Source organism: Colias eurytheme, chromosome 25 (genome assembly GCF_061535395.1).
Source record: "Colias eurytheme isolate Ceu_HAF_F1 chromosome 25, ilColEury1 Martin Lab GWU primary, whole genome shotgun sequence".
Classification (NCBI taxonomy): domain Eukaryota; kingdom Metazoa; phylum Arthropoda; class Insecta; order Lepidoptera; family Pieridae; genus Colias; species Colias eurytheme.
The window spans coordinates 8198416-8222852 of NC_143004.1; the positions used below are offsets into that span (position 1 = coordinate 8198416).

The following is a 24437-nucleotide window of genomic DNA, read 5'->3' on the forward strand; positions in this document are numbered from 1 at the left end:
ATTTCCTAGACTAAATGCCCTATAAATTTTGCGTATACATACTTCAAAAACCTATCGATATATTTCAAGAAGTTTCTAGATAAAATGGCAGTTATAAGGTCTAATTGACTATTGCTATAAGGGCTAATTGACATCGAGTGTCTTTCACTTGATAAGGTCAACGATCAATTAAGTGACCAATATTAATACATACATATATGAGCATATAGGGCGCGTTGGGCAACTGTTTATCGTGCAAGTTTTTCGCTTGTAAATAATGGCGTGTTTTCTATAGATGGTATAGATCTGAAGAGTAAGCGATGACATTTCACAGAACTTCATATAATTATCTAATGAAAATCTTGTATTATGGAAACTTATCAGCCAAAAATGTACGAAAATATACTCATATACTAAAACACAGAGTCTATTTCTCCTTTAACATCATTCTCTTCAAGTTATTACATCAACAAATGCATATGTACAATTTTCTTCTAATTTTTGTCTGTAGGTATAATTTTCTTCCAAATATTTATTATCGTGATAATACGATATATTATACCGATTTCGTATTACAATGCAGAATTATAAAATCTATATTTCATCGCAATACGTGCAGTGGAACGCAAGCAAGAGTCATTAGACTGAGAAGGATACTTGGTGGTCTTAGTTTTATAGATACACAATATAGGCCTATAGACGTTGTTTTATTGATACGAAGATTTCTATATCAGTTATGATAACAGTGTGTTCACCCGATAGTCTCTTTGCGTGATATCAACTATTTGTCAATATTATGATAGTCACGTGAAGACCTTCATACAAAAACCGCCTTAGGAATATATCGTAGAGGATATTGAATTGGAACTCATGAACATGCGATAGCATAAACATGACTCCGCATATGATACTTTTATATGACATTAATCATTTTTTTCCACAAAATTCTTGTACAATTTGTTGTTTTTAATTAACTTCTACAGCTTCAACTACGTCAATTTCGATATCAAAGGAATCAAATTTAACTTAAAATCGCGTCAATGAAAACGCAAATAAATATGAAAAATATAATTACTCACCAATAACGACAACATCCTTGTAAACAATGTCATCTGACAAAGTGTGCTGGCAGGGCTTCATATTGTCTCTCATTCTTCAACTATTTCTATCATAGATAACTTAAACGTCTTCGTGCTGAAGTCTATCACTGAGTATTCCAAATGAAATTCCAATTCTCTATTCTATTCTTAAACAATTTCTTTTTTAAATTCGACTCTATATTCAAATTTAAAAATCCAATCGTGTTCTTAATTCTATGTTCTATTCTAAATTCAAATAATAATTTATATCACAATTCTAATCACGAGTCAATTCGAATTCTAAATTCAAATTTAAATGCTTTAAATTATATCACAAGCAGTTTAGAGTCTTACGGACTATTTTATGTCTATGATTATTGTTTTGGTTCTGATGGCGTCACTGATGAATGGATCTTGATATCTGGAACAAAAAATGTTGAAATTATTCACATGTACGTACCTACATGGAATTTATGGTAATATTTTAAACGCTTGTTACATTTTGCATATTCATCATTACATAACTATGTAAATGGTTATCAAACAATGTTATTTTTATTACTAGAAAATTGTTGTTTTTGCCTTTGTAAAGATAATATAAATTCTTGGATTTGTGTTTGTTTAATTGATAAATAGCCAGACGTATTTGATGTATTGATTATATTAAGAGGTTCTTGTTAAAAATATTGAATGTTTCGCTCAGATGAGAATATGTCGAATATATTTCTATCGTTTCGATTGTCACTAAATAATCTGCAAAATTACTTAGAAAAATGATTTTATTAAATCAGTTGGCATTATTTTTTTTAATTTTACCTTTAAATCTAAAAAAAAAACTTTATGATCGGCATTTTTTTCACTTGTACCTACGTAGTTCGCTAGTTCACCTGGTATTAAATAAAATAAATTGTTTCCAACGAAAATCGATTGTAACACATTTTGCAATTGGCACTAAATGCATCTTTTAGTATTTACAATGTGTTGATAACACGTGTAGTGCTAAACATTTAGTGTTAAAAATAATCTAGCCTATATTGTGTCTAGACTCTTGACTTGCTATTTGGCTGTGTTCCAGGTGATTGCTGGAAAGCGGGAAGCGTCAGGTATCAATACTAGCTTTGTATTGTTACTACGCGTGGGGTCCTTGTTGAAATGATTTCGTGTACTAGAAGTACTTAATAATAATATTATACTAGAATATTCTAGTTTTATCAATGTATACTTTCTATAATTGTTTTAAACATAAATGTTATGATTTATGAATGTAAACAATAATATATGATCTACTGCAAATGCTGTAGAGTGTAGAGCAAATAAACAATGTTCTATTTTGTGCATTAAAAAATTATTGTCCAAAAAATATTGATGTACGAATAAATTAGATCTCATTAAAACCGAAATAAGTATTGACAAAACTTAATGAATAATTCCATACTAATATTATAAATGCGAAAGTAACTCTGTCTGTCTGTCTGTTACTCAATCACGCCTAAACTACTGAACCAATTTGCATGAAATTTGTTATGAAGATATTTTTATACCCGAGAAAGGACATAGGCTACCTTTTATTGCGAAATAATATGTACCACGGGCGTAGCCGGGGCGGACCTCTAGTTCCTGATAATAATAGAATATTAACCTGTATGAGTACATGTACAAGATTAATTTACATATAAAACTTTTATTGAAAAATGTAGTGTTAAAAGTAAATTAATAGCTACATGGTGAGTAGAATTAAGTACCTTAAATATATTTAATTTCATTTTAGTGGATGATCATTTCCGAACTGCTAAGACAGGAAAATTTAAGATACATATATTTAGTTTTATTAAATTAAATATAAACAAAAAGAACGCTTTAATGTCCCAGTATTTATATGTACCCTCTTAAAAAAATAGGAGGGTAGTTTTGGCCACGTTCCAATGTAAAGCTTAATTTCAAATAATTGATTGACGTGTTAATGATCTTCATAAATAATTAACTGGACAATATTGACTGATAACAAAACGTGTGGAATATTTGCATTGCGAGTGCGTAAGCACTTCTGTTTATAATTCAATTGGTGATCGTTTGTCATTGAATTACGTTATGGGAAAAGCTTGAAAATGTGAAATAAATTAGTATGATATTATAAGGTAAGTAAGGTAAAAATTGCGTTTTATTTATAGCAATCTATATAATGTTCAGGTTAGTAGATAAAACATATTGATCTAATTCATATATCAAGCTTCTTTAATGCCTGTATTACTTCAATTAAATTTAGAAAGAACATTTAAATACTTAATTAAGATAATTTTAACAGGTTCTATTAAAGAAATTAACATTAATTCTATATAATGACTTATAAATTTCTATCCTTATCTAAAATGTAAAATGCTTTCACTACACGTAAAAACCACCATTATAATGAATCATGTTTGACTAAATTATCTATTTAAGTTACACAGATAAAACAATTTAGATTGTAGAAATTTCGTCATTTTGTTTATCGACTTCATTCGGTTTCAAGAATTTTTTACGTACGGTCTACCTAATCCTCTGCAATAAATACATATTTACTAAAACTATCGTATCCACAAAAGTAGATAAGAAAGAATAACTGCCCAAGAATACTACCTTGGGGCACCCTTGATACTATTCCAACAGCAATTTATTTTAATCTTAAAGTAATGATGCCATCGCAGCTAACACTATTTTCAATTTTCATTCTAGACACAATTGTATTGGATTCAATTATTCTAAGTTCACTTAATTAATGCTGGACACGTTTTCTCCTTGACTTAGACGATGTAAAACGTCTCAGATGAATTCATAAAAAGGTAGCATTTACGTAATCTTTAACAATTGTTAGTAATAGTTTTATTGTTTTTGTGAAACAAGACATTATAATTAATTTGAATTTCCAACAAGAATATTAATATTAAAATCGTATCAAATATTGCAATTATTTTTGTGTGACACAAAACGCACATAGAATAATTTAAAGCAATCCTTCTATATATATGTATAACCCTTCTATGACTTGTAAACATACGACACAGTTACATTTTCTTAAAAATAGTAGTACGGCTATACTTCATTCACACACACACCACAGTAAGTCTTGGGTATGCAACCATGTTTTTCGGACAGTTGATTAATGATAAATGTTTTCTTATTTATTATTTTACTTGTTGAGTCCATTCTTGGAGATCCGTGTATTATTAATTATGGAATTCGCGGTATAAAGCATAATGTACATTTACATTTAACCCCGACTCAGTTTAATCTTGGATTTTGCGCAGTTACAACACATATAGAACCCATATCTGTGTGTGCGTGAAAACTATATGAAAAGATTGCTTGTTTGAACGCGCTAACCTCTGAAAACATTGTTATTATTTTTTTACCTAGGGAATTTTACTATATTAAAAACTATAGACTGCGTAAGAGCCGTTTCTCTTCTGAAGAAGACATTTTGTTTAGAATAAATCGAGTGTGTCACATTTCAATTAATAAATTCTATATGAATTAAAATCATGACATGCAGTTTTTGCGATGGATGCGCAATATAAATATAAATAATCATTTTATCAGATTATTGTAACTCATATCTTATCAAATTTAATATTTATCAATAATAATCAATACCAATTACCTCATGTGTTTTGCTTCCTCTTTTAAGTGGGTAAAACATATTTCAATGGTGTGTTTGCATTTTCCTTGTAATGTTTATATCATATGGGATTTCTGAGTAATTTGTAGTTAGTAGATTTGTGGTTCTAATAAAGCCTCAAATTATTAATAATACCCAGATACGCGTAGGGATGTGACGACCCCATCGCCCACGGTTGGAATATCTATTGTCTACGTGACAATAGATATTCCACCCGTGCAATCAGTCAACCCGCAGGACACCTTGTGGCGGGGTGTCGGGGAGTAGCGACCCCGCGGGAACCGAGTGCTCCCGGGGGAGGCCCCTGTCTTCATCTCCGGCTCGCCTTCACCGGCCGGTCGGAGTGAAGCCTGACGAGGACAGGACCCCCACCTCTGGCTTGCCTTAACCGGCCGGCCAGAGTGGAGTCGCGAGAGCTTTTAGCTCGAAGGGTGGATGCGAATCATAAGTGGCGAGTGGGCACGTGATGCTGGACCCTCAGGGAGCGCGTGATCGTAGTTTAAAGTCCAGGGACGCCTCTCCACCCTTAGCTGCTCACAATATGTTGCCCCCTTGTCGCACTTTTGCAGCGACTTAATTCGGGGGCCCATACAGTGAGAGGGCGAGTCACCACCTGCCAACATATTTTTACTTTATTTTAGTAGAAAGGCAGGTGCCATAGTTTCCCATAGTCCTCAGTACCAGTCCATTTAGCATCCCAATCCATAGCCCAATCATTAAATTTCCATACCCTGCAATAGTCCTACATCGGCCGCGGACTGCCCAGGGCTGTATCTCTATAGTGCAGTCATGGGCAGGCTGCGGCTGGTGTCCCACAACACATTAAAATTCTCGAAAGGGCCTCTGCGTGTTGGATCCGTGTCCCCACGTAAGCCTTCCAAAGATCCGGGTACTGTCCTTCTGGTGGTACCCGAGTATTATGGAAATAATACCCAGATACTAATAAGCATAAATTGTTTTTACTCCTTATAATGTGTAAAAGTATAATTAATTAGATAACATATTTTTTATAAAACTTCGTTTATCATCAATATGAATCATTGATTAATCTTGACGATAAGGATTTGTTTTTTTTTGTATATAATAATTAATAATGTACTATAGAGCAGACCAGCCATTCTTACGCAATTTACGGCGTAAACTGTCTGGTAATAAGAGGTCATAATACGGCCCCAGCTACGTCTCTCACGAACTGCCTCGCGCTGCAAATGCGTCGCGAGTCTGCTCGCTCTGTATGTATCCGCCTTATGTTGATGTAGATTAATATTTAAATCTTAGATGTAGATTAAGAAAAAATGTTGAATGAACATCATTGAAGATCGATTATTAATTACTTTTTTCAAAATAGATGAAAGTTTGCCCGAAATAAATGGATCGAATCAATGATTTAATCGCCGGTAATATATCAATACTGTACCGTCATTACAACACATTACAACGATCGTTTGTTTGTAAATTGTAACCGACGTGTATGTTGTGCTGAGACATGGAGTCAAGTTCCAGCGACCGCGGGATGTCTTTAAAAAAAAATATATTTTAATTTAAATGAATTTAATTAAGGTCTGTACAATAAGATGGATTGTGTAACTGATTTATTCTATGTTTAAACAGTACCACGATCTGGAGATCGCGTCTTCTTAGAAATGATAAGGGATGTCGTCGCGACGGTTGAGTGGGCGATTCTCCGTAATCACTTCCTTACAAATCAAAACTATTTCAACAAAGTGGATATATTGTTATTTGTTGCAAGTATTAATATTTAGGTAAACTACTAAAATATGGATTCAGCGGGTTTTGGATGTATAACTATGGATAATGCAGTTTGTTTTGGAATAACGTAAACATTTGTGTTTATTTTAATGAAGCGTAAACTAATTACATTTCTCACATACACATTTTTAATAATTATTCTGAAGAAGTCTTAAAAGCTAACACAGCAAAACCACGCTCGCATTCCGTTCCCATGCGAACGGCGTAGTCAGCAGTGAAACGGGACGTAACAAACTTAATAACAATAATTTAATAACTAGATAATTCATTATGTCATCACTAGCCCGGATCGGTATTTACAATAATATGTTAAATATTATTTTGAAAACAAACACTAAATTTAGGCATCATAATTTATAATGCTTTACAATATAAAATGATAGAATGCAGCCAAGCAAAAAAAAAAGAACGAAATAAGACTTGAGAGTCATTATTCATTCATTTTGTTCACCTTTTCCAGTAAGTCATCGACCTTTGTTATTTAAGCATGTCATCTACTTTATATAGTCACCATGTTAACTTTTTAAATAGTGTAATTCCAATTGGAACGAGATATTTTTCGCGGTAAATAGTAGCCTAAGGCCATTCTCCCATTGCGATACGCACAGGCGATTCAAGTATCCTGCAAGTCTCGGAGACGAGACTTGCAGGATACTTGAATCGCCTGTGCGTATCGCAATGGGAGAATAGCTTATCACTTTCTAGCCTCTGAACTGTCGCCAGACACAAAAATCATATCAAAATCGCTCGGTTGGGTCGTGGAAGACAAACAAACAGACTTTCGCATTGATAATATTAGTTGAAATTTCAATTTTATGAATTCTTAATACATATAATACAATTCCAGTAGCATTTTCTTCAATATTTATTCATTGGATGCTGGCCAAATCCTTCGGGCGGACCATTTCGTTCCTCCATCAGTTAATTATAATGAAGACATGAAATTTATCGTCGTTTATCATTAATTTAATCTAACTGCATGTAGTGCGTCATCTAATTAAGTCATCTAAGTATTTTGAAATGTATTTTTTGGTACTGTTGAATTATTATTACCTTCGCGCGATTAGTGGTACCTATGTTCCACTATGAGGTAAAGCAGAAGTAGACTGTGGTTTAACAAAAATCGTTTTATCAAACGATATTATTATATAAGTTATATATAAATTATCCTAAAGTAGGCAGGATCTTCAGTTCATCCAGGTTAATTTTTGTAACTGCTGAACCAATTAAAAAACGACTTTTACTTTACAACAAGCATAACATATATATTTCCAGTCTCCAGGGACAGCATACACCATTTTATCTTACACTTTGACGACATCGCCGGCGTTAGAGTAAAAATATAAAACTGTCTGATAATTCGGCCACTCAGTGGCCACTCATTCGTTGAGTGACACTCGGCAGTTGAGTGAATACGGCTAGACAATATATTTTTAATCTACGCATTTACAATGTAGGTCGTGGTTGATTGATCGTTCCTAGCCAACATAAATGATCTTGTTTGATGGATAAATATTTGTAATTTGGGATGTCAGATGGCCAGACTGAGAAACAGCACTGATTAGAGTCTAACATCATAGCTGTGTCTGGACATTTTGCCACAATAGGTAGGTATCTACTTATAATAATAATACCTACTTAGTTTTTTTTTGTAGTGAAACTTCTGTATGCGCCATTACGCGACCTTTAAATTTTACTCTCAATAGAGTAAAATTTAAAGGCCGCATAATGGCAATTCCGTCAAGTCATGGAGTAAGACGACGATTTTGGTATCTTTGAATCTTGCCAAAGAAGTTTCACTTCTGACACTTGTGCTCGACTCACACGCTCTTTTTTATTCTTCTTAGGTTATGTAGGTTTTATGCACTTCTAAAAATTACTGTAGCAAAAAAATAACTTTATTTAATGTGGTGACTTAACAGTTTTAAGGTATTCGCTTGATCTAGTTATTTGAGATAGGAGATTGTTGTTCGAATGTCATTTAAGTCTAGACTAGTTTTAGCTTATAAATATAATTAATAATGGTTGCTTATAAATTATCTATGTAATCAGTATCAGTGGAGTAGATGCCTGCATAGGTATGCCTGCATCATTTTAGTGTAGATAATTACTGAGACCTTTGAAAAGGATAGAAGTCGCAAAAATACTATAATTTTGTTTTTGGAATATTTTTAAACAGTGTCTGTCGACAATATTCCACACTACAGGTATTAAACGGTTCGTAATTTGTCAATTAAAAATGTACAGTATAATATTCTACGCATATTACATATATTTCAACATTTTAGAAATTTTTAATTTACTTATGGCCGATTTTTCAATGCTTGGATAAAACTTATCCGTCCAATAAAGTATTACACGATAATATTAAAATGTCACGTAAACTGTCAAATACGGGCAATTAGAATACGTTTTTAAAATGGTAGCTTTATTCATTATTCGACCAATAAGTTTTATCCAAGCATTGAAAAATCGGCCCTTAACCCATTGAGCACCGTAAGGCCCGATCGGGGCGCGACACAATAGATTTTCTATTGTGTCTGTGATTCCGAGGACTGATGGATTAAATAAATAAATAAGGGCTAGTCGTCACAATCGACAGCTTTTTTGCCGTTTATTTCTGTCTTTAAAAACGAAGGACATTCCTGACGTTAAACAACGAATAAAAAACGAGGAAGTAATTTCATAACAATTTAAATCGGTTCCTAATATCAACGCGTTGAATAGTGTAAAAATGTATGGTAATATTTATTTACCAAGGCCTATTTATTTAGAGGGACATACACGTGTGCCCTTATAAAAATACTAGCTTTCCGCCCGCGGCTTCGCCCGCTTTGTCTAAAACATAATAAATTATATTATACTGAAACCTTCCTCTTGAATCACTCTATCTATTAAAAAAAACCGCATCAAAATCCGTTGCGTAGTTTTAAAGATTTAAGCATACATAGGGACATAGGGACATAGGGAATAGGGATAGAGAAAGCGACTTTGTTTTATACTATGTAGTGATTATACCAGTCCGGTAAATCTATAGCTACAATTAAATTACTATATTACTACATAGTATAAAACAAATTCACTTCCCGCCCCTATCTACATGTAGGTATGCTTAGATCTAATTTTGATTTTTTTAAATACATAGAGTGGTCCAAGAGGAATTTTTCAGTACATAACTTGTTGATTTAGACAATGCGGGCGCGGCCGCGGGCGGAAAGCTATATACTTAACACTGAAGAATTTATTTGTTTGTCTGAACGCGCTTAACTATCTCAGGAACAACTGGAACGATTTCAAAAATTATTTTAACGTTGGATGCGTGCTCTCTGCGTGTTATAGGCTATTTATGTACCACGGACGAAGCTGGGGCGGACAGCTAGTTGGGTTATAGATGAAAATCTTGCTATACGGCACATATAAAAATAATGTAGCTTTGGAGAGAAAAAAAAATAGTTTTTGAGAACCAAGTTCCTAAGGCGACTGATAGATATTACGACAATATACCTATTTATTAACAAAAAAATATAATATATTATTAACAAAAGAAATAATATGATTCACAATGATTAATATTATATTATACTAGCGGTCCGCCCCGGCTTCGCCCGTGGTACATGTTTACGTTTTCTCTACATAAGAACCATCCTCGTACTTCAAGGAATATAATAAAAAAAGAATTATCGAAATCGGTTCAGCCGATCTCGAGTTATGCGCTTACCAACACATTTTGCGATTCATTTTTATATATAAGACTAGCGGTCCGCCCCGGCTTCGCCCGTGGTACATATTTATATTTTCTCTACATAAGAACCATCCTGGTACTTCAAGGAATATAATAAAAAAAGAATTATCGAAATCGGTCCACCCGTTCTCGAGTTATGCGCTTACCAACACATTTTGCGATTCATTTTTATATTATACTAGCGACCCGCCCCGGCTTCGCACGGGTGCAATGCTGATACTAAATACACTATAGAAAAACTTAACGTTGTATATAAAAACATAGCGGCCCGGCCGGCCGGTACCGCCGCAAACGGTACGTCCCGCAATTTTTAAATCTGTAATATCTTCGAAAATATTCACTTAAATCATACGGTGTAAAGGGCCATGTAGATCTATATTAAATGAACAATGTATTCAAGGTATTTAATTGGTTAAGGATTAATGCTGTTTTGGTTTAAATCGCTTCGAAAATTAGCCATTATTTGTCGTAAAAAGTAAATGACAAAAAAGAGTTATTGTGGGTTATCCATAAGAGATAGACATATGCCATCGCGGACTTTTCTGTAGACCTTTTCAATGTGTACAATACTTAGTACATTATTTTGATAAAACTCGTAGGGTTCAGCCTGCGTTTGCAATGTAAGCGGAAAAAATGTAATTATTTACGACATAACATTGGAAACCTCAAAAATAACAGTACTTCTCCACTATTTAATGGATGTTAATATACATATAAACCTTCCTCTTGAATCACTCTATCTATTAAAAAAAACCGCATCAAAATCCGTTGCGTAGTTTCAAAGATTTAAGCGTACAAAGGGACATAGGGACATAGGGAAATAGGGACAGAGAATGCGACTTTGTTTTATACTATGTAGTGAAGATAATACATTCGTCCACACCGAAGCTGTGTTTATAAACTTTGAAAATATATTTCATGTTTTGAAAAGATCACGTTAGCGCAATCACGTTTTATAAAAACAATGGTGTTTTTACAATGTTTCAAAGTACGTATTTTTATATGACTAGCTGACCCAGCAAACTTCGTACCGCCATATTTTCTTTTTTAATATTCTGTTTGAAGTTGTTTATTGTTGGCAGCAACTGAACAATTAGTAAAAAAAAATTTTTTCTAGACAAACTTTGTCAATAACAAAAACACGAATTATCCTATTTGGGTCAGTCGGAAGTAAACTTTTTGACGATTTATTTTTATTTAAATAGACTGGCACAGTGTTTGTGACTTCAGAGCCACAGGTTGTGGATTCGATTCATACACTTGTAAAATGACAATCGACGAGAAAGAGATTATGTTTTAGTAGCTTTTTCTATTGAATGTGTCTACTGTCTACGTATTAAATTCTCAATCTATACTAATATTATAAAGCTGAAGAGTTTTTTTGTTTGAACGCGCTTATCTCGGGAACTACTGGTCCGATTTGAAAAGTAATTTCGGTGTTAGATAGCCTATTTATCGAGTAAGGCTATAGGTATAGGCTATATATCATCTCGCTAAGAGCCTAAGACCAACAGGAGCGGAGCACTGCGGGTAAAACCGCTAGCACAGCTAGTTCAATATACATATATAATTGTCACAATCAACTCATCTACATAAATCAAAGCTCTATTTGAACAAATGGGTTTTTAATTTATCGCTCTAAATACAAATAAAAATCTACAGCACCGTTATTTGCCCGAATGAATAAAAAATTCATGAAGTCCTGACCTGCGATTTACATATTTCATTTGTAACTGCGCAGTAGGTATACCTATTTCAAACACATGAAATATAATGATTATAGATATACCTACTAGATGACCCGGCAAACGTTGTTCTGCCAGAAGTCCTTATAACTAAAGCCATTTTATAAAACTTATATATTCTTACTTATTATATTCATGCTCGGACAGAGTAATTCCTCATTCATATTCCTCTCCTCTAGCTAATTAATAATTTCCTTCCGTCTGGTTGTCTGGAAGAAATCGCTATTTAGCGATAAGACCGCCATTTCGTTTAATTTATAATTACATTAAGTTCATATTTAAGTTATCAAAGAGCAATAAAGTATAAATAAATAAAGTCCTAAATCTTACGGTTTCGGAGGAGTAGGTAACCAAATACTTTGGATAATTTTTTTGGAATTGCAGACCTATTAACTATTATTGTTTGGTAATCGTGTTTTCATTGTTTTTGAATTTTAGACCTATTAATTATTAAGTAATCTGTACCTATTATTCTAAAACAAAATAATATCAATTCCAGAATTCAGAAGGTGTTACACGATCCTTTAGAAATTAAAGACTATTTTAAGATAAAAAAATCTAGAGCAGGAATATTTCTCGAGCAAAATCAAAGTCCTACTTAAGGGCTTGGTCTAGTAGTGCAAACAAATGCATCCTGTCATCCTTTATGTAAATAATACAAATGTACTAAGGGAAAGTTGCTCCACTTAATTTTTAAAAATTAAATCATTCGTATAATTTAATATTCGTAATAAGTACCAAAAATGACAATTTGAAACAATTTTCGTGAAAATTACACCGGGTGATTTTTTTTTATCAGTACACAAAATTTGCGAATACTTTCTATTGATATCTTCAACTTCATGTTTATATAACTGATCAACTTTTACAAAGAAATTTGGACGAAATATAAAAAAAATAAGCTTTCCATACAAAATACATTTTTTTCGACCTAAGTTTCTTAGTGAAAGTTGTTCAGTTTAACTAATAAAACGGATAAACAAATTTTGTATTTAATAAAAAAAATGTAATGTTTGTGTTAAAAAATTATAAAATAGAAAAATACGCAAATGAAAACAAAAGATATTTATTTCTGACTAGCTTCCGCCCGCGACTCCGTCCGCGCGGATGTCAGTCTTCGCGTCTTCTACAGATTTATTATATTATGTATAATATGTATATAGATTTATATTGATAAACCTAATAAATCTTTTGCTAGCATTCTGATGCTTTATCGGTTGCACTGGATTTATCTCTTTTTTTTCAATCGCTTGAATGATATAGGATGGGTCCTTGATGGGCATCGAATGCTGAAGTCTCGAATCAATCAATTCTGACAGTAGGCAATTTATGTAAAATCCAATAATGGTCCATCATTTTATTTTGCCTAAACGTTACATACCTTTTTATATATTCTATTTTATATATTCTATTTTTAACGAATGATTCACTCCAGTCCAAACAGCAAATAAGCAGACTTCTGCTTCTGCAACGTTTAGTTGTCCCTGAATTTGGAAAAAATAGTCATGATTCTTATCTATGACAAAAGTGTTATTTTTTGCATTGTATTTCAAATATTAAATTTTTTTTTAACCGCATCTTCCGCATTCATGTCTTTTGCCGGAATTAGACATTTTACTTCTACTAGTCCCATTTTCCCTTTTTGATATGGGAGTGTATAAAGTAAATTTTTTAGATATTTCTCGTTATACTTTTAAAAAGTTATTATTGTCATTTTGCTCATTAGGTAAAGTAATTTCGATATCAGTTTTAAGTTTTTTGATACCTGCAATAATAACGTCATAATCGCCTGCACATACTTATCGATTACACCCTGTATACAATCCACCATCCACATTCATAATGTTTTCCTGTCCTCCTCTCCTTTACGCTGTTCACCGATACATTTTAAATGAGTAAATCTGCTACCACTGAAGGATGTTTCATTGTGATCAGCAAATTTTCACCACTGTTGTCGATTATTTGTTTTTCATTTTTAATCAGCAATTGGGAATCATCAGTTTTGTTTTTTGCAGATTGGTGATGTACCCTAACAATACGTCGAAAAGGGAAAGCATCAACGAATTATCGTTTTCGTCCTCTTTTTTTATTCTTCGCGTCTCTATTACTTCTGTTTGTTTAGTTCTCAACCCAACTGAATTTTGATGATGTGATGATAATCCATTCGTTTTAATATTGGTACTTAGAGTTTTTTGGTAGTTTTGTAGTTCGACTAAACTAGAAATGGTGGACTAAATTTGTCAGCGCGTCTGTAAGATCAGAATATAAAACCAACATCCTGTATTTAAGTTACAAAATTAATAATCAAACAACACGCCGCTACGTTGAAGATGACTAGAAGAAAAAATTAACCTCGGATCAATTTTGGAGTAAACAAATCATTTTCCCCGTATGGGGATTTCCCCGGATGAACTTGGGAAGTTCAAGTTCTCAATACAAGTTTATATTATATTTTGTATTTCTCAAACGAAAAATAAACATTTTTGGAACTTCAAAAAAATTATATTATAAGAAAATTTATGAGCTTACTTTAGTTTTAAAGAAATATACATCCCTTTACTGACACCCCGTAAAATAAAGAAATTGTTGCCAATCACCTTTGCAATCTATTTGGTTTCATTAACTTTATGTTCGAAGATAATTTTTTTTCTAGTAGTTACACGCGTATTTTTTTCGTTTATTTTCCATATCGAAATCAAATGTTTAAAAATACGAATATTTGCACAAAACTAAGATAAAAATAATCAATTAACAAAAATATTAAATTTAATGAAGTAGAGCAACTTTCACTTCGGTATGAAGGAAAATCGAGCGTAGAGCACACGTCAGAACGCTCCGGCCCAAGGAGCGCGACTAAAGAAATTCGCTAGGATTTTTCCTTATTATTTTAAATATTTTTTTAATATTTAAAGAATTATCAAAATTCAAAAAAAAATTTTTTAAAAGGATTAATACTCATTGGTCTTCAACCAACTCGAATAAATTAATGGAAAAAATAACTTTTAGCAGTATTTATCAATCGATTTTGTAAGGCAAAAAATGGGAAATTTAATGAATTTATAACGCTCTAATTAAGAAAATCATAAGTTTTTCGGCAATTGTATTCAGCAGTTTTTAATAAAGACTATATAAGGATAATAATGCGCTGATCAGATTATGTAAATTGTAATCGGTTGCAACGTAGTGAGTGCACAAACTTAGCTCGAAATGATTTTGGGGGAAAGAGACTTATCTTGAAGGCCTGATTAAGGTAACATAAAGTAACTTTATAAATGTGAAAAAATTCACGCGCATTGCGTATATAACACTAATTGATAAACAAGAAAAAAAAAATTCAGTTTATCATTTCATTAGCCGGGAAAAAATTGTCAAATAACTTGTTGAAAACGCAATTTTGCTAGACTGCAGCCTTAACTTGTATAAATATTGAGCACCTGAAGAAATTATTTGAGCAACGCTTATTGGCTATACCACATTATATGTATTACGACCATAAAGCAATTAAAGCAAAAACGGGAAAAAAATATACCTTTTCAGAGACAAATTATTTTTTAAATTGCGAATAGGGAAGAGCTTGACCACAATTGAGATGTGGTATAAGATGGTACGCGCTTCCCTAGAAGTAAAGAAGAAGAAGAATAAACAGTAAAACAGTACCTGATCAATACAATACCTCAAGTTTTTTAAACAGAACTCGGACAAAAATTGCACGGTTCAACTAGTTACAGATACTCATCATAATAATCAACGTGTTTTCATAAATATACAGCAGTAGATAATATAATATGGATTATAAAGAACCTTCTTTTGTAAGTTAATATATCCTTAGATATAATTCTGTCCTCATTTTGTAACTGAGTCACTTATCTTATTTTCCTAGAGTTTATTAGTTATCAAAAATGTGAGACGATAAAAAACCTATCAAATAACTTTGTGTTAAAACTGTATGAACTTTATATCAATACTAGTGGTCCGCCCCGGCTTCGCCCGTGGTACATGTTTACGTTTTCTCTACATAAGAATTACGAACCATCCTCGTACTTCAAGGAATATAATAAAAAAAGAATTATCGAAATCGGTTCAGCCGTTCTCGAGTTATGCGCTTACCAACACATTTTGCGATTCATTTTTATATATAAGACTAGCGGTCCGCCCCGGCTTCGCCCGTGGTACATGTTTACGTTTTCTCTACATAAGAACCATCCTCGTACTTCAAGGAATATAATAAAAAAAGAATTATCGAAATCGGTTCAGCCGTTCTCGAGTTATGCGCTTACCAACACATTTTGCGATTCATTTTTATATATAAGAAAGAATAAAGATTTTAGAGAAATTAAATCAAACATCTTCGAGGTAAAGCTTACAATATATTATTTAATATTATGTACTTACATTATCACGCCGGTATTTATTAATAAAATAAACAGTAAAACAACCGGTCAATACAATACCACCAGTTTTTTATTCTTAACTCAAACAAAAACTAATATATCAATATCCGAATAAATATTTACCTTTCACGTTAATCCACAGTTCAATTGAGCACAAATAATTCGCGAAATATTTAAAAAAACTGGTAGCGTACGTGCGCGCACGGCGGCGTTCAGAAACAGACTGAATTTGAGACTGAATATTTGCCTGACGCCTGTATGAATGACTGAAATTCAAATTTAGAATATAACGATAAGGCGCAGTATACACACATTGCTTAATGTAACTGTCATTTGGCGCGACGTCATCGTTCTTTATTTAGTGTATCTATAAAAAAGCATCAAAAATTGAAAAATTAGCATCGTCATAATAAATTAGTCCTTGGTAGATATGGATAAAATTATAATCTAATCGAATGTTTCAATTTAATCTCATTAAGCTCACACGTACACTTTGCTTATAAACTTCAACATGACACATGAAAAGACCCTTAGTACTTGACTCGGTGAAATTTAACCAAACTACCTTACCTTAAACACACCAAACCAACTATATTTTAATACATTTTATTCTATAAATTAATTAAGTACTTCTACCATGTGTTCTTGCCCTTAGTCCTTACAAAACGATTTTACAAAGATAGAATATGATAGCCAGTGAACACTCCCCTTTTACTATCTTATGATGTTATCATTTATGACACATTCTTATCAATATTGCCGTAAATCAAAGGATTATTTTATTTCAGTTCTAATTATTTGCCGCAAAATATGTTTATTATTTTATGAGACGTAATCTGGCCCCCGACGTCGTTTTATTTATAAGAACTTTTGTTATATGTACTATATTCCTGGATTGAATTACTAATAACTACAAAAGTGTCGAGTTTCATCGAAATTTGTTCAGTTGTCATACAGAGCAATACAAATACATATACCTAATTCTCTTTGAAGTGTCCTTTTATAAACACATTTTTTAATGTGCTTTTTGCAATAATTAAAAACTCGTCTCAGTAGACTTCACAGGAATTTACCTTATTTTAGTTATGAAAAATATATTATATTCAATAAAAAATAAAACAGACGTTATGCGTAAAAATATAATAACTATATAATCAAATCATAGAATCGTTATCTAATAATCTTATCTTCTCCTTTTCTGAAGTCTCCGAGAGCAACTTATAGAGACACAAACATGATATCTACGGAAAAACAATTAGGCATGCAATGAAAACCGCGACAACCTGCTATCTCTAGTTTTCAGCAACACCTTTACGTAAGTATACAGATACGTTACGCAATAATTGCATGCAAAACTAAAAGTTCCATTGAGCTTAGTATATACTTTATAGTATAATATTATCTGTGGGATGGACCAAAAATCTGTGGTATAGTTGCTGGTATATATATAACTTGCCAATTTTTTAGCGTAGAATAAGCTGGCGCATGTAAAAATTTACAAACAACCCCCACTATGCCACTTTTTAACCCTATAAAAGGGCTGTTAAAAGTTTGACGTGTCTGTGTGTGTGTGTGTGTGTGTGTGTGCATGTGTCCGTCTGTCAGTCCGTGGCATCCACAGGTGGCATCATAGCTTCCGAACGAATAAAACGATTTCAATTTAGTTTTTTTTAATTACCTGTATAACTACCTCAGAAATACAAAAGCAGCGAAAAACAAATAAGTAAATTGTAGGCCATTAATAATTCGGTTTTATACATTAAGACTAATTACACTTACTAAAGTGTCACAAGGCCAGCTGCGAGGGCTATTTATATGATTTTGTCCTACTGAACGATATTTACTCTAAAATAATCAAAATACAGACGAATGAGATCTTCAGTTATGAAAAAAATATAAGAAGTTCTGTTGCAGAAATAAATATTTGAGTTAGTTAAAAAATCAAAATTAAGTAAACATTAATTATTAGTCCTACATCCTACTTATTATAAACGTGCGAGAATGTTTTAGTCCAGTCATTATATACGATGCACGATACGGTAAAAATAGTCAGGACTTAATTGTAGAGCATAAAAAAGGAACAAAAAGTGTCTTATAAGTGATTTCCGAATTTCATCGGATAGCCGAGTTATTGCCGAAAAACCAATTTTACCCCTTTTTTCAAGATGGCGACGAAAGCTCATAGGAAATCTTGGTCGAAAAACTCAAGTTAAGCTTTTCTAGGTATTACCCTACAACATATCAAAAAATTAGATGCGCAAATTCACTTTCTTTTATTTGCCTTTTTTTTGGACGAAATGAGTGGACTATTTCTCTATCACGCAAAAAATATCGGATCTGTATGAAGTTTGGTGCAGAGATAGATTACAGTCTGGATTAGCACATAGGTAGACTACTTTACTTTACCCGGTTACTACGCGAGGGACACTGCGGGTTTCAATTAGTCATACTAATATTATAAGTTTGTAAGTATGCATGTTTGTTACGCTTTCACGTAAAAACAACTGGACAGATTTGAATAAAACTTTACACGAATATGGGTCATACATCAGAGTTACACATAGAAATACTTGATTTCTAAGCGGGTGGAACCGCGCGGCACAGCTCGTTCCTGTTAAAACTACCTCAAACTTATTTCTTTGTCTAGTTTCAAACAAATCTGCGACAATTGTGTGACATTTGGTTCCGTATCAGTCGCATTATCATGGAGTGTGTAGTCTGAACCCAAAGGTTATCTCGCAATTATATTTTTAGTAAACGTACGCGAATATTTATCTAAATGTCTTTATGCAGTCTCTTCATTGATAAGATAGAAGACCTAGGGTCCCGTGGTTAGGACATACAGCATAGCATTGGATAGTATAGCATTTCATGACTATTTTTAACTAGCTGTGCCGCGCGGTTTCACCCGTAGACGAAAGCGTAGAAGCAAGTATTAATAGCTTGTGTTATTTCGGTACATAAGCTATTTCACTGGCAAGTATCATCAAAATCTGTTCAGTGGTTTTCGTGTGAAACAGTTTTAAAGTATGAAAATACATTGTTATTAAAATTATTTCGAGAGCTTTCATAGAACAATATACATACATTTAAGTATGTAATTAAAAAGCACGATTGAAGTGAGCTTTTCCAAGTTTATGACTAGATTGCGAATTACGTAAAAAATACTTGCAAGTCACGACTCCTTCAAGTTAATCTGTATTACATAATATTACACATAAATTATGACGTTTCCCAAAGCATACATGATCCTTCACTTTACAGCAAGCACTAACATCGATTATTTAATCGAGTACATAGAATTGTAATCGACTTTGTTATATGACGTCACTGTCCTTGGAAATGTGCTGAATCATTTTTATGAACTACGAAATGCTTACAATAGCTTTGGACATTTCCACCTAGTATTCCACTCTTTTAAAGTTACCTCCTTAGATTAAGGATTGAATCCATAATAATATACTAATATACTAATATTATAAATGCGAAAGTAACTCTGTCTTTTGATACCCGAGAAAGGACATAGGATAGGTTTTATCTCGGAAATCCCACGGGAACGGGAACTACGGGTTTTTTGACTGCGCGGGTGATGCCACGGGTGGAAAGCTAGTCCTTAATATAAGGTTACCCTATGTACCAGATACCTTATATCCTGCTCGCAATTAAAAAAAACGCACAATAGCTTATTTTAAACACTCGAATTTTGTCTAAATTATTTTCTTCCTTGAAAGAGGAAATATGTCACAAAACATTGTATCACTAACTTGTTAGTTCTCATATAATTTCGAACAGTACAACAAATTGCAGGCCAGAGCCCAGAAGACAACAAAAGTCCGATCTCTATATCCCTATGTAACTATGCTTAAATCTTGAAAACTTCTCATGGATTTTGATGCGGTTTTTTAATAGATAGAGTTGTGATTCTCGAGGGAGGTTTTAGTATACTTACATAACAATTATCATCTATTGGGTTTAGACAAAGCGGGCGAAGCCGTGGGTGGAAAAAAAATTTCCTTTTTTTGTGTTTTAAATTTTTTTCATTCACATAGTCATAATTAATAAAAATATAATATAATTGAATGATATTTTTACAAGAAAAAAGCATGTTAGGTTTTTGCAGAGGGTTAAATATTGTTTTATCTCTATTACCTAAATCAATAACGTAGATAAGATCATATGCATCATATGCAGGTGTTTGTTTATATAGTTTGTACTTAAAATATTAAACAATTATTGGGCAAGTCATGAGACATGATGCATAGGAAATTGCGACATATTGCGTCATATTAAAACAGGTAATTAAAGAAAAAGTATTTAAAAATAAAATTCATGCCAATTCTTGCCAATAAACTAATTTTTAAGTAATACTTCTTCAGGCGCGTTGAGAGTAAAATTTCATGATCGCGTCATGGCAATACCATACCGTCACGTCATGGAGTGACGCGACGATTTTAGTATCTTTGAATTTTGCCAAAGAAATTTCACTTCTGTCACGTGTGCTCGGCACACACGCTGTTTTTTTTTTAACTTAACAATTCAATTATTATAATATAACATTAGATATTATGATATATTTTCAGAGGTACAAAATACAAATAATAACACAGACAGTTCATGCTATAGTCCTTTTCACCTATGATGATTCCTGTGACACTTCATCGTGTTCCGAATTACGAATGTTATGTTTAAAAAGTCAAAATAATTTTAGTGCATAATATTTTAATTTTATGGCGGCATTATTACCAAAAATATAAAAATGAAACATCTTAAGCTTATAAATCAAAAACAGTATTGTTTAGTTTAATATAATGAAAAATAACACACAAATATAATATCTACGCAATTCGTGTACATGAAATGGATCGTTGAAAAATCATAGAGTTGGAAAATCATATAATCGGCGCCCATCTTGTGATCGTTTGTCAATCGAGACAATCGTCTATGCGAGTGCGTCAGCCTTGTATACAAGTTGCATTTTTATAATGATACTTTACGTGGTATTCTGTTATTGTTACTAATTGTTATTGTTGACTTTTTGTTGCTGTTGTTTGCTAAGTTTCCTTAGTTAATTGTTGGCGAAATGCCGAAAAAACTAATTTTGATACTTTATTCAAATCGATTTCATTTCCATATAGAATATTATCGATTATCAGAAACAATTGATACGATTTCAGTAACCGACATCTCTACACGTGTCAAAAATCGATGTGTCACAGAAATCATCTTAGGTGGAAAGGACTATAGTTTAAACATAAATAGCTTATGACAAAATTGTCTGAACGGTAATAATTAATAAAGATTGATGACAATTAACAAGACCAATTTAACTTTTAAATTGCACTAAGTGATTCTCCTGGCTTTGCATACTGAAATATGTAATTTTATATTAGAAATTAATAGGAATAAATATTTCCTTATTAATTTATCTTCATGTAGATTCATCATTGATGCCTTAAAACTCAAACACAAAAATTTATTTATTCAATTAGACTTCTTCTAGAAGCACTTTTGAATAGTCATAACATATTTTTAACATTTACCACCGCTTCAGAAAGCAGTACCTATAGTCAGTTTTTGGATTTTTTTTATGAACTTATTTGTAAATAGTAATTTGATATGAAATAAATATGTTTGAGGAGCTATTTACCAAGGATCTATTTACCAATAGGAGCAGGCATCCATGAAATATTGCAAATTAGGAAAATATAATTTATGAGAACAATATAGTCTGCTTCTAGCGAATAATTCATAATTATCAACTTCTCTTATTCTTTATCATCCTATCCTACTAATATTATAGAAGCGAAAGTTTGTGAGGATGGATGTATGTGTGTTTGTTACTCTTTCACGCAAATACTACTGAACCGATTACAATGAAATTTAGCATACATATAAAGGGTAACATGGATTAACACATTGGATAGGGGTTATCCCGGAAATCCCACGGGAACGGGAACTATGCGGATTTTTCTTTAAAAACGCGGGTAAAGCCGCAGGCAGAAAGCTAGTCTTCTATAAATACATAGATACATAATGTTTTATGAAATTCTCAAAAACAAACTCTATTGTTCAATTGTTTCACTATAGGCTTGTTATAATGTAATTTATAAGCATTACCAGGAAAGCATTTGTAAAAATAAGATAATATAATATAGAAATTAAGCAGGAGGTTTTAATGAACATGTTATGGGTTTGAGAATCAGTGGAGACACATCTTAGATAATAATAATTATATTGAACTGAAGATTTTGTTTGTATGTGCTAATCCTAGGAACAACTGGACCATTTTCAAAAATTCTTTCACCATTGGATATATTATGTATTTGATCCCTGAGTGTTCTAGGTTATATGTGTGTCTACAGAGAATGGGAGGGTGGACCACTAGTCCTACTTAATATTATAAATGCGAAAGTTTGTGAGGATGTGTGTGTGTGTGTTTGTTACTCTTTCATGCAAATACTACTGAACCAATTACAATGAAATTTAGCACACATATAGAGGGTAACTTGGATTAATACATAGCATAGGTTTTATCCTGGAAATCTCACGGGAACGGGAACTATTCGGGTCTTCCCTTGAAAACGCGAGCAAAGCGGGTGGAAAGCTAGTGTTAAATAAAACATAAAGTGGCAAGTTATAGCCAAGTGACTATAACTTGCCACTATATACACGCTGGATTAACAGCTTAAGGTGCAGTCAGTCTTATAATTAGGCTAATGTTATTCTTAGATAATTATTAACTATGTAGTCAATATAAAGTAAGATGAATCTAACTAAACAGTCTTAAGTTAATTGGTCTGTAAAATAATAATAAAAAACTAGGTATAGAATACAAAAAAATATAAGTACCTATATCTCATTGATAATATAATAGCATAATTATGTAATGCCCAATCACTTATTCAAACCATGTTCTGACATTTCTCAGGACTAAGATTAATTGCCTGAACACATAACTTAAATATTTTATAATTTAAAAGTTTCAGACACACATAATATAATAACTAGTATCTAAAGAAACCTAAAGAAATCTAAAGAAACCTATAACCTATATTAAACGTAGGTGTCACAACATCAACCATTAATTCAATTAAGAAAAAGATTGAAAGGGCTTACCTTGAAACTGTATTTATAAATCAAATCGTACGATGTACGGAACTCCATTGTTGGAAATGTTTTGATTCATTGGAAAAGCATTGTCGTCGCCGGCTTACGACATTTAAAACTAATCAATAAAAGTGTGACTATAAACTAGAGCCCTCTTCGTAATTATATACGACAGTCTACATGTGACCTAGATTAACCTTTTTACATATTCTGAAATCGATTACTTATATTTAATTGGTCGCATTCGATCAACATACATTATTTCCGTCATAACGCATACAATGTGTTTATTTATGACGATCAATGTCGTTACTGACGATCCAAACATATAATATTGAAGATAATACGCGTCTTGAATATTTCAATACATAAGTATTTCAATATGCACATGTTGGAATAAGAAAAAAAATACTTACAGAAACCTGATGGACCGATCACTGGCTACACCTATTTTAAAGATACGTATATGAACAGATCACTAAATTAATAATTATGGGAAACTTAGTTATAACCACACCCCAAATAAACTAGTCTGTACACCTAATTATTTTAGACCTAGATTTTTACTCAAAACGGCAAAATTTTTCACGATAAACTTTACCGAAGTCGAACACACAGAAGTTCGCAGCTCACACTTTACTGAACAGCAGTCGGCTGTCAGCGGGGAACTGACAATTTTAAAGTCAATGTCATTGACTATTGACGTTTACGTTCGGAAATAGTATGATACAAAAGTAACAAAGCAGTTTATATTGAACAGTAATTTAAGTCTTATTTCGTACGCAAACTTTTAATCTTGTCCACATCTTGTCCAATGTACAAGTAAGATACATATTTTGCACTAATAAATTCCTACTATGTCACATACTAGCCGAGCTCCGCGGTTTCACCCGCATGGCTCCGCTTCTGTTGGTCTTAGCGTGATTATACATATCCAACGCCGAAAGAATTTTTCAAATCGGACCAGTA

General features: G+C 32.5%; 1 protein-coding gene across 2 annotated transcripts in view; it reads right to left on the reverse strand.

The window, feature by feature from the left end:
* LOC149897788 (oxidative stress-induced growth inhibitor 1-like) overlaps positions 1–24110 on the reverse strand; it is a 44167-nt gene extending 20057 nt beyond the window's left edge. The window contains exons 1-2 of one of the 2 annotated variants that reach the window (XM_090116337.1): positions 23885–24110; positions 1059–1479 (exon numbers count right to left, since the gene is read on the reverse strand). In XM_090116337.1, coding sequence (XP_089972463.1) covers positions 1059–1131 — 73 coding nt within the window. In that variant the 5' untranslated portion in view covers positions 1132–1479; positions 23885–24110. Of the gene's footprint in view, positions 1–1058; positions 1480–23477; positions 23621–23884 lie in introns of those variants that run through there. The other variant, XM_090116339.1, reaches the window with a different exon arrangement.
* Between the last annotated feature and the right edge of the window lie 327 nt (positions 24111–24437).